This window comes from Diadema setosum, chromosome 13, assembly GCF_964275005.1.
Source record: "Diadema setosum chromosome 13, eeDiaSeto1, whole genome shotgun sequence".
Taxonomy (NCBI): Eukaryota; Metazoa; Echinodermata; class Echinoidea; order Diadematoida; family Diadematidae; genus Diadema; species Diadema setosum.
Window position 1 is genome coordinate 24148585 of NC_092697.1, and position 14293 is coordinate 24162877.

The window sequence follows — 14293 nt, forward strand, 5'->3', positions numbered from 1 at the left end:
GTATCTATATGCAAACCATAAACTCAACTTGTACATAACGGTTATTTTGAAAGAACCTTTGTATGTTTACTTGCAGAGTCTTGTAAATCATATGTCTTTTGAATGGCTTCCATTTAGTTTCTTTAATGTCATTATGTCTATTAAAATGATTGTTATGTCTCAGAATCTGGAATTTAAGTTCTGTACACATGTATGCCATTGGCACGTACCATAAACGATACCTTCTCATGATAAATCTTTACTATGTTTTCTGATATATTTCCTGGAGATTTTGGACAGTGCATTCAATGTTTTATTCCCCCATTAAAAAAATGATGTGGCTTTTAAGGCTCACAAGATGCCATCGACCTACGAGCAAACCTTAAAAGGAGCAGATGAATCTATGTATACTGAAGGAACACAGTGCATGTATGCAAATATTTGATACCCCTGGAATTTTATTGCCCCATACCACTGTTATAGTGCAAACCCTTGACTTATGCTACGTACAATGTAAATGTTTCGAAACAAAGTGTTGATGGTGGAAAGCTGGTGACACTTCCTGACTCATGGAGTTGTTTACAATTGTACAGTGACTCAACGTTCCAGTCATTAATACCACAAAAGTCTTTTTCACTCTCCGGTGTAAATACCCAGGGTCTTATAGTAGTCGGTGATGGTTTTACATATTGGTTCCAATTTTGGTCATGATTCCATATCTAAAGGCTGTGGCATGCAATGTGACCAAAATGTAATGTTCATCAGTATTGTATTGTATATAATGATCTGCACCTGCAACCCTTACATGTTTGACTTGTCAGGTATCATACCTATTTGATATAATTTCTGCACTGTATTTATTTTCTTTATGCAGTTGGTAATTTTACTTTGTATGTTTTTCATCTGGAATACTTATTTATCATGTGGGATTTGTTATCATAGGAATATGACTGATAGAAGAAAAAGTTTGGGACGATGCTACTGTACTTAGCAAAGCAAATATTTGCAAGTGGATATGAAGGAAAGAAAAATTTACAGCATTTCTTGAATAGGATCGCCTCTCCTGTTATTTACTCAATCTCATATCCACACGATCATAGACTTCATCAACATACTGTATAAGCTGTTATTTTCATGTAGAGATATTTTCGCAAATGAGGAGGTCACTGACATTTTCGTTAGAAGTTGTTTTGGCGATTTGACACCGAGGCTATCATATTAAAATGCATTATTACCCTAGTTGGCAACATTTTTGCATGTTAAATTCGCGGTCCAAATGTGATTCGCGAAATTCGCAAAAATTAACCCGTTGAGGACGAGTCCCGAGTATACTCGGGCAAGCGTCTATGGGAAATGCGTGTTGTAGCAAAATTAAACCGTCCTCAACGGGTTAAAAACTCTTGAAAATAACAACTTATACAGTAAATGTGAGATATGACTTGTGTTATGGATTGTAAATCCTGATATGGCCACAATGATCAATGTGCCCTATGTGTTTTGCAGTGGTCTTACCATGATCCTCCCCTTGTTTTCTTCCTTTGCCAGATTGCGGGAGTATATTTCATCGGACATGTGCGGCGACGGGGCTGCCGCGTTGTGATCCGTCTGGCATGAGGACCAGGCGAGACAGTGCTATACGTGGTGAGTAACAGGTCACGTCTCTGCTGGTCTCCAAACCATAAGGGATGGGGGAGGGGGGTGGGGGTGGGGGTGGGGAGGGATGTTGCCACAACAGACTCTAGGGGAGCACTGTCAAGCCCTGCTTGAATTGTGGCCAGAAAATTCCCTGTAAACTCACTGGTGATTAAAGAACATGACTGATAATTAAAGGGGCAGGGCATTGTTCATGCACTTTTCTGAGCGGTTTCTGCCCTTTGAGGACATGAATCAGTCAGAGTGAATTTTACATGATTGCGTTTTCTTTGCTCTATCATGCAGTAATAACTTTGTTGTTGTTTTGCAATGTTTACACTAAGGTGAAGTTTAGAACGAGATCAAAGTTTAAAAGCTCTGTTCAAGTGTTGTACATGTACCATCAAAACGGTCCCCTAATTGAATAGTAATTGTAGGCAGCATTACATACATGATGCACAGACACCACACAAAGTCGTAATTATGGATATTACAGCTGTACATTTGGACTGGTTGTGCTGCCTCCCTTGGCACTGACATACAATGCATATCTGTACAATTTGTTATGCATGTATACATTTTTATCTATCCCCCCCCCAAAAAAAAAAAAAAAAAAGAAAAAGAAAAAAAAAAAGGCATACTGTAGGGAAACAAATGTTTTTGCTCTATAGTCATACAGTATTAAAAGCAAGATATTTTTGTGGTATGAATTTTGTACAAATTGGAGCTGACAGCCTTTTTTTACTGCATGAAACTTTTGCGAATTGCCTCTGGCATTCAGTGCATATAGTGTGTACAAGAACTTTCGAAAGCATTTTAATTTTGCGAATCTTGGCTGTCACGAAAGTTGCAAAATCAAAATGCATGCGAACATTCCCCTTTTTACAATACTCATCAGTGTCTTTTTAACATGCCAGCTGATGTGAGAAATCTCGATCCACTAATGTGTATTTCTGGAAATGATATTGTTGGTAGATTTTGTGTGTCATGAGCTTTTTAAGTCAAGTACAAACTGTAGGGGGCAGTGACTCTTGCACAGGAAATGTGGAAGAATGATATTCAGATATACGTGTATCCGTGTACCGGTATACATGTACGGCAACCATTAACAGCAAGGCCAGCATAGGAATCAGATATGCAGTGAAGACTCAAGGTTTTCCTACTTATAATGATGTATGCATATTAAATCATATCAAACTGCAGTAAGGACCACATGCACTCTGTGTAGTGTGAAAGACAAAGGAATGGTAAGTCATCGCAGTGTTTAAGCAGTGATGTTTGTGTGTTCTTGGATTCCGTAAAATGACGAGAGTGCGGCGTAAAAACGAACAAGAAAAAACGTTTCCTAATGATACATCAGTGCAGCTTGCGCACCTGTTCCTCATCAGACACTAGGGTAATTGGCTCCCAATCGTTGTTCTGCCAATATGGGATGTACTGAGTGCTGATGTAATGTTGTATTTCAGTCCTCCGAGTGTGAGCTATGATTGGACCAAAGTGGCATTGATACTGTGATAGCAATATTGGACACTGCTATGCATCCGTTGGTCAGATGCCAACAGATTTCATATATCATGTATTGATTTCAAAGTTGATAGAGATATTATGCATGCTCTGTGTGTTTAAAGCTGTGTCAAGCTAAAGCTCCCTTCCTCAGAAAATTTGCCAGTGTAATATCTATACAATATACCTGAGTGTATAATATGAATTTGGTATACAGCATGCAGTGTCAGATGCTTTGGGCATTGTTGGATGACATTGTGTGAAAATATGTATCTCTCCAAGTCAGTGGATGACGAACATGTGCTTCACACTTTGCAGGTGTTTAGAGTGTCCTTGTGACTGGTTTCAAAACATTTCATCTCTATGCCCTTCCAATAACATTTTAAGAGTCAGAACCTTTGAAGGACATGACATTACAATCTTTTACCGAAGTTGCAGATTCATGTTGTCACAGAAAAATTCATTATTTAGCATTTTCAGACATACAATAATGTATTAACTGAAATGTTTCTTGAATTCTTTTCCCAGTTCTCTAATTTGAAATATCTAATTACCTCGAGTCATACACAAGCTTAGTACTGTGTTTTGTTTGTTTACAATGTGTACATCCCAAGCAAATAAATGCAGAAGCTACTGGCAAGGTTTTAAAAACACTTGTTATGTTGTGTTAAACTGCATGTACCAATGGAATGGACTTAATGTGTAGGATTTTCATTTCCTGGAAGGTATCTCTGGAAAGACATGTTTTTTTTTTTTGTTTTTTTTTTTCCTCTACCTAAATTTCTGTGTGAAAAAAACCCCACCAGAATTAAAACACAAATTTATATGATACCTTTACTCAGTTCCTCTATGGCTGGAGCAACAACTTATTCATTTGTAAGTATATTTATTTTAGAGATGTGTGACGCAGTGCTGTCCGTATACCTTGAAAAGAATCACCATGACACATAAGTTTTGCACAAAAATAATATAAGTAGGAATTGAGGAAAGAACAAACATAACATACTGGTACGCAGAAAAAGAAAACAAAGTTTACAGATGCCACACTAGCACACTGCAACATATGCAGTGTATGTACATGTGTATGACAGTATATGAAATATATCGTGCAAACAGATCAGTACAAACAGATCAGTTACATTTTTTTTAAATGCATTTCCTGTCTTTAAGATAATATAATTATGCTTAAGCACTGAAAGACTTTTAAATGAGGAAATGTCCAGTATGGGATATTAATAGCATTTGCATTCTTGTTTCGGGTGTATGCATGTAATCTTGTCTAGGACATTCCCATCTTGTAACTGGGATGGGGGGGGGGGGGGGAGGGAACCATATCGCACAATGCTTTCTGTTTGGAAAAAAAAAAATAGGAAAGTGTGTCCCATACATGTCTACCATAAATCTCACGAGAAACAATGAAAGGCAAGTGAAAGGCAGAAGAAAAGATTGTTCACTTTTATCTGGTTATGATTTTAGTGATAGAATGATTGTTGGAATTCACCCCAAGTTCGGGCTAAGATGTGACTTTGAACCAGTCAGAACATGACCAAAATGTTGAAATTCAAGGAATATTATTCCTTAATAGTATGCGAAGGTGTTATCCTGTGATTAAATAAGACTTTTCTTGTCAATGTGTAAATAAACTACATATACCAATTATGTAGATATTTTGCACCATGCTATGCCCCAGGGTGCTTTCATACCCCTTGTGATGGCATTTCTTACGTGTTCGTAAGAAATGCATGCTGCCATCAAGGCGACAAAATTTTAGCAGCCGTCAACATCAATAATGATTGCAATACCAATTTAGCCGTGTTATGGATTTTTTTTTTTAAACCATAATTTTTGTTTTCTTTTTTGTTTTGAAATGTGTAATCACAATTTTAAACAGTAATGCAGAATGAGATTATTTCAATCCACAAACTTGTCCCATGATTAGTTACATCTTCTGTGGACTGACAATTGATAGTGTGGCGATGCTATCATGCGCATCATGTACATCATGTACACATTTCTCTCTCTCAACTCATTTGGAAACTGAGAAGACAGCTCTGTCTCCCCGCAAACCATATTTCAGGTTGGTTGAGTGACGTTTGTCAAAGATAAGCATAATTGATTTCCTGCTGTCTCCGTTGATTGCTCCCACTCTTTTCACATGAATTCTGAAGCTGCTCTTGTAGCATCTCTGAAAGCACACTCCTACGTTCACGTTTAATGCTCGGCTACTGTATGTCTGCAGTCTCTGCCAGTTTCGAAGCATATTCTTGTCAAATGTGGAAAAGTTTCTACCTCAGCAATATAATAATGTTGTACAGGGAATAATTTTCCTGGTATCGCATAGCAATTTGCTATGCATTTTGGTATGACTGCTATACAAAATGTAATTTGCATAGCAGTTTCATTACATAGACTTGTATACCATTTTGTTGAAAATGTATGTCCATTGACAAAAATTGCTATTCAATTTCGAGAAGGAAAATTATTCCCTGTTGTAGTAGACCATTTAACCCTGTTGAGGATGGACTGATTTTGCTACAATGCGCATTTCCAATAGACACCTGCCCTAGTATACTCGGAACTCGTCCTTATGGGTTACAGTAGCAATATGATTCTTCAAATGAATATTACCCATCCACATACAGGTAGTCTTCTTGAAATAATGATTTTTTACTAAAGGGATGTGTGGACACTTTAAAATATAATGATATTGACATCTTCAAGGAAATGAGATACACATGTACAGTGATATTGAATCTTTAAGGAAGTATCCTTTATGTATGAAACTGATTCATCAAATTGCTGCTCAATGTGGCGTCATCACTCGATAAAAAGGGCTGCAGCACTTAACAGTGATATATCAATTGTGGAATCATAGGAAGAAAATTGAGCTTTACAATGTCAAGAGAATTCTCTTTTTTTTATGGTATCAAATTAAAAAAAAAAGAGCACTTAACTCATTTCCTTCAGAAGGCAGAAGGGAATTACTGTAAAACCCAAAAAATTTCACATAAATGGAACGTTTGTGTATGTTGTGAGAAGCCAAGTTTCGCGAAAGTAAAATGCATGCAAAAGTTCTGTTCTACACAGTGCATTGAATGCCAGTGACAATTGGCGAGAGTTGCATGCCACAAAAAGGCTGTCGGCTCAAACTCATGTCTTTACATTGAGTTACCCGCATTATTTGTCAGTGTCAATGTGTCAATTTGTCAATGTGATTAAGCTGAACTCTTCATGGAAAATGAAATTTTGTGGAATGCCTATTTGATTTTCATGATATTGTTCCATTATAGTGACATCATGAGTGGCTGTAGCCTTCTTACTGGCCATGGTGGTACATGGATTTGATCAAAATGTACAAATTCTGAACTTTTGGACAGATCATCAGATTTACCTCATTATGTATTCTACTATTTTTGCACTCACTGAATTCATGTAGCCTAATAGTTTGTGGTACATTGTAAATTCAGCCTGAAGGATAGTTAAAAGGAAAATTGAGAGAATGCCAGATCATATATTTCTTCACTGCCCGAGTATTTTAACGTATTTTAAAGTTCACTCTTTCTACTGTAATGCCAAATGTCATCTTTGAGGAAATTTCATGGTAACTTCATTAGTGTGCAAGAAAGCTGTCTGTAACACATTACATGTTTGTCCTCCTGCAATTGTTTTGGGGAAAAAAAAATTCAATATGAGTCTGAGTCTGACCTACTTTACCTACCCTGTCTGACAGTCGTGTGAATTCTATTCAAAATCGTCTACCAGGATATTGACTCGTCCATTGTCCTCTTTTTTCCCATTCAACTAGCCAACAGCTTGAAAGATAGCTTCCATAGCGAAGCCTGATGTGTGCTATAATAGGTTTCCATGGCGACCAAGAGGTCTGGTCGGTAGTCTATTGTTGCACGCCTGTGCTTTGATAGTGCTTTGTTGTTGTGAAAGAGAGAGAGAGACTTCAAGGATATGCCAAGGTTTACTCATTACTACTGTACGTGTAGGTGTTGTACTTTCTGATATACGTAATTGCGCTGATGTGTGATAATTTCCTACACAAGGAAAAATATCTTCCATTAAAATAGCAGTTGAGAAATCGACCCACTGTGCTTGCAGTTTTTACATTGTGGAAAAACTTTTTATTTTTCTCTCTCTTTTCTTGCTGGGATGGTGCAGGATGTACAACAACATTAACTTTAAGGAATGCCTTTAAGCACATCTTGAATTAATTCACTGCTTGAATCAATTGTTTGACCTTCAAGGAGAAGTCCAGGCAGTTTTCATAATTTCACCTCATGTAGTACATAAATCAACAGCTCCATGTTTAGATTTGTGGAATTAATTGTGGTCCTTGAGCAGAGAAACCAATACTATGAAAAGCCAAAACAAATTACACTGAACACGGTAGCAGTTTCATTATACTAAAATGCATGTGTAGGAGGCTCACCTATGTCAGAGATGTAGCAATGCAATTCCATTACAACACTGCTTGCTTTAGCAAAGTTACCTGTGTGGAATTTATGCATGCTTTCTTCTTTTGTTCTGCTTCCTTGAGCCCCCACTCATGCATTCTTATGGTGAAGCTGCTATATCATTATCGTTGTACATTGTGATTTGTAATAGATTATGAAAACATTACTATTCCTTCTCCCACTCACTATAAATTCTGAAACTCTGTATCCAGTATGACCAATTTATACTTGTTCAAATCTAAAAATCTGAAGACCAGCCAGAGTTCTCCTTTAATAACCATGCCTACTTTTGGAAGCAGTTGGATCCATTACCAGTAATCATGTGCTACATTGGTTTGTTTTGTGTTTGTTCTATAAATGCAGCCAATGTGTTCAGCCAAAGTCTACAAGACCAGTTTGATCCATCTCAGTCCCCTTCCCCACTGGTCGTCATCAAGTGTGTTGAGGCCATCGAGAGCAAAGGTGAGTAGCCATGTCTGTATGTATGTGTGTGTGTGTGCAAGTGTTTGTGCGTTTGTGATGAGCAGGGGTCAGAAAGAGCTCATAATCTATGGTCAGCAATGGCAATAGAAATGATAATAATTACTTTGATGATTTCTGTTGGTTCCATGATATTTGCTCCTGCGACAGTTGCTCCCATGAAATATCTGCACACTAAACCAGACATAATTTCTACCCACAAACATAACCCAAACCCTAATCCTTATCCTGACATCAAACCTAAACCTAAAACCTTATCACAACCCCTACCCTTACCCTAAGTCCTCGGAGAGCATAAGACCGGAGCAATTATCACAGGAGCAAATGTCGTGTCACCTTTCTTATCACATGGCTGCCAAGGAAGTAATGAATGTCTGTACAGAAACAAACATGGGACCAACAGCTTTAACCCGTTGAGGACTGGCTGATTTTGCTACATCACGCATTTCCCACAGACACCTGCGGAGTTTACCGAAAACTAGTCTTCAATGGGTTAAGTTCCCTGTGAAGGACTATTTAAAGCAATGAAGATTAAGTTTCTCGGTTTGGGGGTGTACATGTACATATTGCTGCTGGCTGAACCTTTTTTCGTCTCGTACTGTGTGTGTGTGTGTGTGTGTGTGTGTGTGTGTGTGTGTGTAAGGTGGAGTGGTATTATTTTCTGGTAGACATTAAATGTAGTTGTCAGTAGTATATCTAGTTATAAGACAAGAACATGAGTTTGGGATTTCCCATCTGTCTCTGCAACACAAGTTTGCAGATGTTCAGCTTTGCACATTGCGAGACCTTGACACAATAGTGATTTATGGATCAAGTTTTATCCTATCATCTGTGGTTGTATTTGCTCAGAGTGTGGTTAAGCCGCGATAGAACACAATTTCCATTCTGACATTGATATGCTTCCTTGGATGAGAGTTTGTGGGTAAACTGTGGACATCTCAAAGTTTCGATTGATAGACAGTGGAGGGATCCCCATCATTGCACAACTTACCAGAAAATGAGAGAAGGGGTGTTGGCTATAATGGTACTGTACAGTGATGAAGAACAGTGTAAAGTACAGTGCTATATATGAGAATGGAAAAGACAGATTTAATGGTGCTGTATGTTTAAAGGCATATAATTTACCATTTGCAGATGAAACAAAAACCCAGCATTCATGCTTCAAAATAGTTCTGAAATGTGAGTTAGTGATAGAAACAGCCACTGTAAAAATTTGAACCAGTATAATTGATGTGAAGTATTGTTAACCCGTTTAGGACGGTTTGCTTTGGCGAGCGAACACCCCCACAGACGGACAGGTTTTCCAAAATCGAGCCCGAACCGAGGGTTACTAAGGGGGTGTGACTTACGGTCCCGCTTTACCCAATCATCAAATTGCCGTGTATGCGGTGTAGGAATCCGCTTTCTGATTGGATGAATAACGACCGCTCATGAATAATAATGTCGCTTCCCTTCGCTATCTGGGTTCGCGCGCGCGGTTTGAACTTCACGTACTGTACGATCGTCAATTTACGTTCCCTCGTCAACTCAAATGAATAGCGTCTTTTATTATTGGGCACCAGGCTATGTCGAGGTGTCGCAAATTTCTACTACATAATCGTCTTGAATTTACTGATTCATGGAGGCAATCTTTTATGGAAACTGTAATCCGTTGATCACAAGCCTTCAAAGTCTTTCAATGAAAAGCGATCGATCGGAGGATTGTGTACAGGCTTGCGTATTTCCATTTACACGACTGTAAGACACGCCAAGTAAATCTCGTATTGTGGCGATATCAAAGGCACACGAACCCACTCTTGACTTCCTGTTGTTCACAAAATTCCTTACCATAGCTAGTCAATGAATTTTGGAAACAGAAGGAAGTTTATTCATTGTATACAACATTTGAAAATCTGTTACACCTTGTTTGTCCCCGCTACTTGTATCCAAATACAAAGCTCGCGTGTCTGTAACAGAAGCACGTGGCTTTATTTCAACACTAGGCAAACCATCAACGATGTAATATTACAAGTAGAATTGGTGATACTGATTTATCAAAGTCGAATTTCGTAATAGAATAACGTCCACTTGAGTTTATTTCTTGGTTCTGTTTCAGTAATTCCCATAAAATTGAGAAGAGCCTGGAATATGTTCAATATTCAAACAAATCTTTGCATCTTTCTAACTTTCTTTGAGACGAACAAAAATGCATAATCCACGCTTGCGCGATACCTGCCATCCCCTGAAGAAGTCTGTATAAAGAAGTTTGCTTCCTGAAATTATCAATCGTGACTACCTACAAATTTCGATCATACGACTTATAATAGGTTTTCATTGGATGCATACAAGATATCACCGAGTGGATTTGTGAGTTTATTATTGGGGTTTGATGCTGCTATTTTTCTGTGCGATCTTACAATTCCTTTACAACTTCGACGTAATGTCGGGAAGATAATGATTATTCACTATGTATCAAGTGAAATGAGATTTCACACAGTGATACAAGACATTAATTATTATAAAAAGTAATCACCAACCTAAATGAGTATCGTTATTTCTTACATAGAAAAAAAAAAACTAAGAATAAAACACCGGTCCTGTTTAAGCCAGTTGACAGAACATGTATGAGCTCTTCAGATGAAACAGGGGAGTCTATACGATGAGAAGAGAAAAAGGAGAGAAAAATAGGCTGGTCATCTAAATTTTGTTTGATTGACGGTAGATAATCTGAAAAGATTTTTCAAACGTAATGTAAAATTATACAAGATGAGGTTTGCCTATACAACTTGTGTTTTGGTAATATCTTTCTACGTTTTATATAATACATATGTAATTTATCATATATACATATATAAATTTTATGGGCAGAGTATCTTGGAGAAGCGATCATCACCATCAATGATAATATTCAATTTACACGTTTGTATATATGGGAATGAAGAAGGGGATAGCTGGAAAGGAAAGTGATGAGATGCAATGAGATGAAATGAAGGAACACTAATTGAGACAAATGTATTACAAAGGAAGAGCAAAACGGCAAAAAAGGGCAAAAGGGTACAACATTATGCAAAGATTTTGCAGTCATTTTTTGTGTGCGTTTGCCTTCCAATTTCGTAGTTACGTAATTCAAAATAGCCAACAAAAAAAAAAAGAAAAAAAGATAGCGCCATGAAGATGTTCATTCAACCTCGTTTGCCTTTCACTATGTCCTATCACTTCAAAAAATGGAGCATTAGCACAATTCAAATTAGAATTCCCATCGAGAATTCAGATTCGCATCAATGTGAGAGAGTATCTTTTCAGACAGGGTCGCAGGTGAGCATTTCCGAGTTCGTCGGAGAAGTTCATTCATATTAGAAACAAAAAGGTTGACCACCCGCCAGCTGATAGAAGAAGACGACATGACCATGGGAGAACGGCGAGCACATGTCACACAAGCTTGAAGGTCTAAAATCATTACATCACTTCAGAAAATAACGAAAAGATGATATGTTTGTTGAAATAAACGACATTTCTCCCGACATTCTTCGATCTCTCATAACAGACGGTTAATTTTGCTGAAATGATCTTCTCTTATGTCATGAATGTAAATCAATATTATTTTGTTTTATTGTGTATACCAGTCATCACCCGGTAAAAGACAGAAAATGAAGTACTATTCTCATTCAATAAGCATAATGTATAAAGGAAACGAGCATTTGCTGCAATCGTTTATGAATATGAAAATGCTTCAATGCGATTTCACGAAGTCTAAAGGAATGAATGCAAGTAGGTCTACGTAAATCATATAATGCAATAGAGTGCACGCAGCCACGATAAGTGCATAAACCACTTCAATAGCAGCATGAAAACATTTGATTACATCAATATATGAGATGGACAAGAACATTTCATGCTTTTATTGCTCGAAATTCATTGCTCCTAAACAAAGTAGAGTGTTCAATTGAAGCGACGGTTATCACATCTCCGTCTCTCGCAAAACTGAATCATCACTTCGCAAATTTGGAGTGCTTTCTACAAATTTACATTAAAAAAAGTTTATTTTTTTTTAGGCATGAGTTACCATATTCTACTGATTATAAATCGATTGAGCTACAAAACGGTAGTGTGTTGCTAAAACCATTATAACTCAATGATCGCGAAATCATTTGACTTGTGAACTTCCGAAAGAGATGGACTGAAAAACCCAGACTTCTAAACGTATAATTGACAGAGCGACTATAGCCGAAAATTAGCATATTATGAAGAATTCATACAAAACTAGAACCAAAAAAGACTAAACAGTCAGCATCACCATTGTCGGTATCGTCGTAATATGGGATGTAATTTTATTTTGACTGCCTCTTTGAAATGCTGCAAACATCAAATACTGAACATCATAATTTTCATTTGTGAATTCTAAGCGTATGAGAGAGAGAGAGAGAATAAAAGACAACTTCTGCCGTATGTCTTGTTTCTCGCTTTATTGCAGCGTATGTCATTGTCGAAGTTTAAATTCTGTAATACATGTTCGTATCAAGTACATGAGAACTTGCACATTGGATTTTCAACAACCATAAAATTATTGGGGTCCGTAAAAGCGGTTACGTAATACATACGAAGCACATCACTATAATGCATTCTATGGACCGGTGCAGAATAAAGAGACTGTCTGTAATCGGCCTTTGAACTTCTCTATTATGCTCATAATCCCCGACTTTTCGGATGGCGTCTACGAGTGCGTCTTAGGAATGTTTTTGTATCAACATCCTGTCTATTCAAGGAGGTACAATGTAACCTGATACTCTGGCCACCTGGTCTATTCAAAGTGTTCTTGCCTATAACACGCGCACATGTTACGCTGTGTTTCACCATGATGATTATTGTAAGACCCCATAGTGGCAATATCGGCTCTTGCATTGTATGAAAATGATGACTATTATACAGTATATCCTCTATTTGGTTCGTTGGCCGAGTAGATTTTTTGAACGATCTTATAACATAATCACGCTGTCATTCATTAGTATGAGAGAGAGAAAAAAAAAGCTTCAAGCAACATCGAAGTTGAGTTTCTCAAACCAATCTTCCATTTGAGTTTGTTTCTTGGTTTTGTTTCAACAATTTTCATAATGTTGACAAGAGCCTGATGGGATGTTCAATATTCAGATAAATCGTTGCATCTTTCTTGCAATCTTTGACACCTAATGGTGACTAAACCTGCGAACTCCATGCATTTTTGTATAAGACGTTTGCTTTGTGAAATTATCCATCATGACTGCCTCCAGATTTCGACCATAATTATATGACTTAGGTTTCCATGAGATGAATAAAGGAGATGAACGAGCGCATTTGTAAGTTTACTGTCGGGTTGTATGTTGCAAATTTTATGTGCAATCATGATTCCCTTATAACTCTACCGTAATGGCGGGAAGGTATTGTTCACTGCACATCACTTGAAATTAAATGTCACACAGTGATATGATAATCATCAGCAAACGGGATAGATTATTGTATATATATATATATATATATATATATATATATATATATATATATATATATATATACACCTATTCAAGTCAGTTGATGGAGCATTTATGAGCTCTTCTGGTCTGCAAACGAAACATCGGAGTCTATGCGATAAGAAGAAAGATTGAGAGATAAAGAGATAAAAAATAGGCTGGTCTTCTAAATTTAGTTCCATGGACGGTAATCTGAACACGCTTTTGCAAACGAAATGAAATATGTACACGCCTAGGTTTGCCTATAATCTGTGTTATGGTGATATCTTATGAGATTATATATAATAATACGGGCAAAGTATATTGGAAAGGTGATCGCCACCATCAATGGGGATATTCAATCTAAACGATTAATTGTAGATGATGGGAATGAAGAAGTGGATAGCTGGAAAGGAAAGTAATGAGATGCAATGAGATAAATCGAAGCAGCACTAATCGAGGCAAATTAATGTATTACAAAGGAAGAGCAAAACGGCATATTCGAGTGTTCAAAATGGTTCAACATTATGCAAAGATTTTGCAGTCATTTGTGTGTGTGTGTGTGTGTGTGTGTACGTTTGTCTTCTAATTTCACAGTTAGGTAATTCAAAATCGCCTAAAAAAAAAGATCGCGCAATGAAGATGTTCATTCAATCTCAGTTTCCTTTCACTATATCCTATCACTTCAAATTACGTAGCCTTAACACAATTCAAATTAGAATGTCCATTGAGAATTCAAATTCGTCTCAATATGAGAGAGCGTCTTTTCAAACAGGG

At 37.3% G+C, this 14293-nt stretch overlaps 1 protein-coding gene across 1 annotated transcript in view; it reads left to right on the forward strand.

Annotated features, from left to right (window-relative positions):
• Positions 1 to 14293, forward strand: part of LOC140237299 (phosphatidylinositol 3-kinase regulatory subunit alpha-like) — an 80794-nt gene that overhangs the window by 35508 nt on the left and 30993 nt on the right. Inside the window, exons 7-8 of the mRNA XM_072317238.1 lie at positions 1525 to 1620; positions 7941 to 8039. Coding sequence (XP_072173339.1) covers positions 1525 to 1620; positions 7941 to 8039 — 195 coding nt within the window. The remainder of the gene's footprint in view (positions 1 to 1524; positions 1621 to 7940; positions 8040 to 14293) is intronic.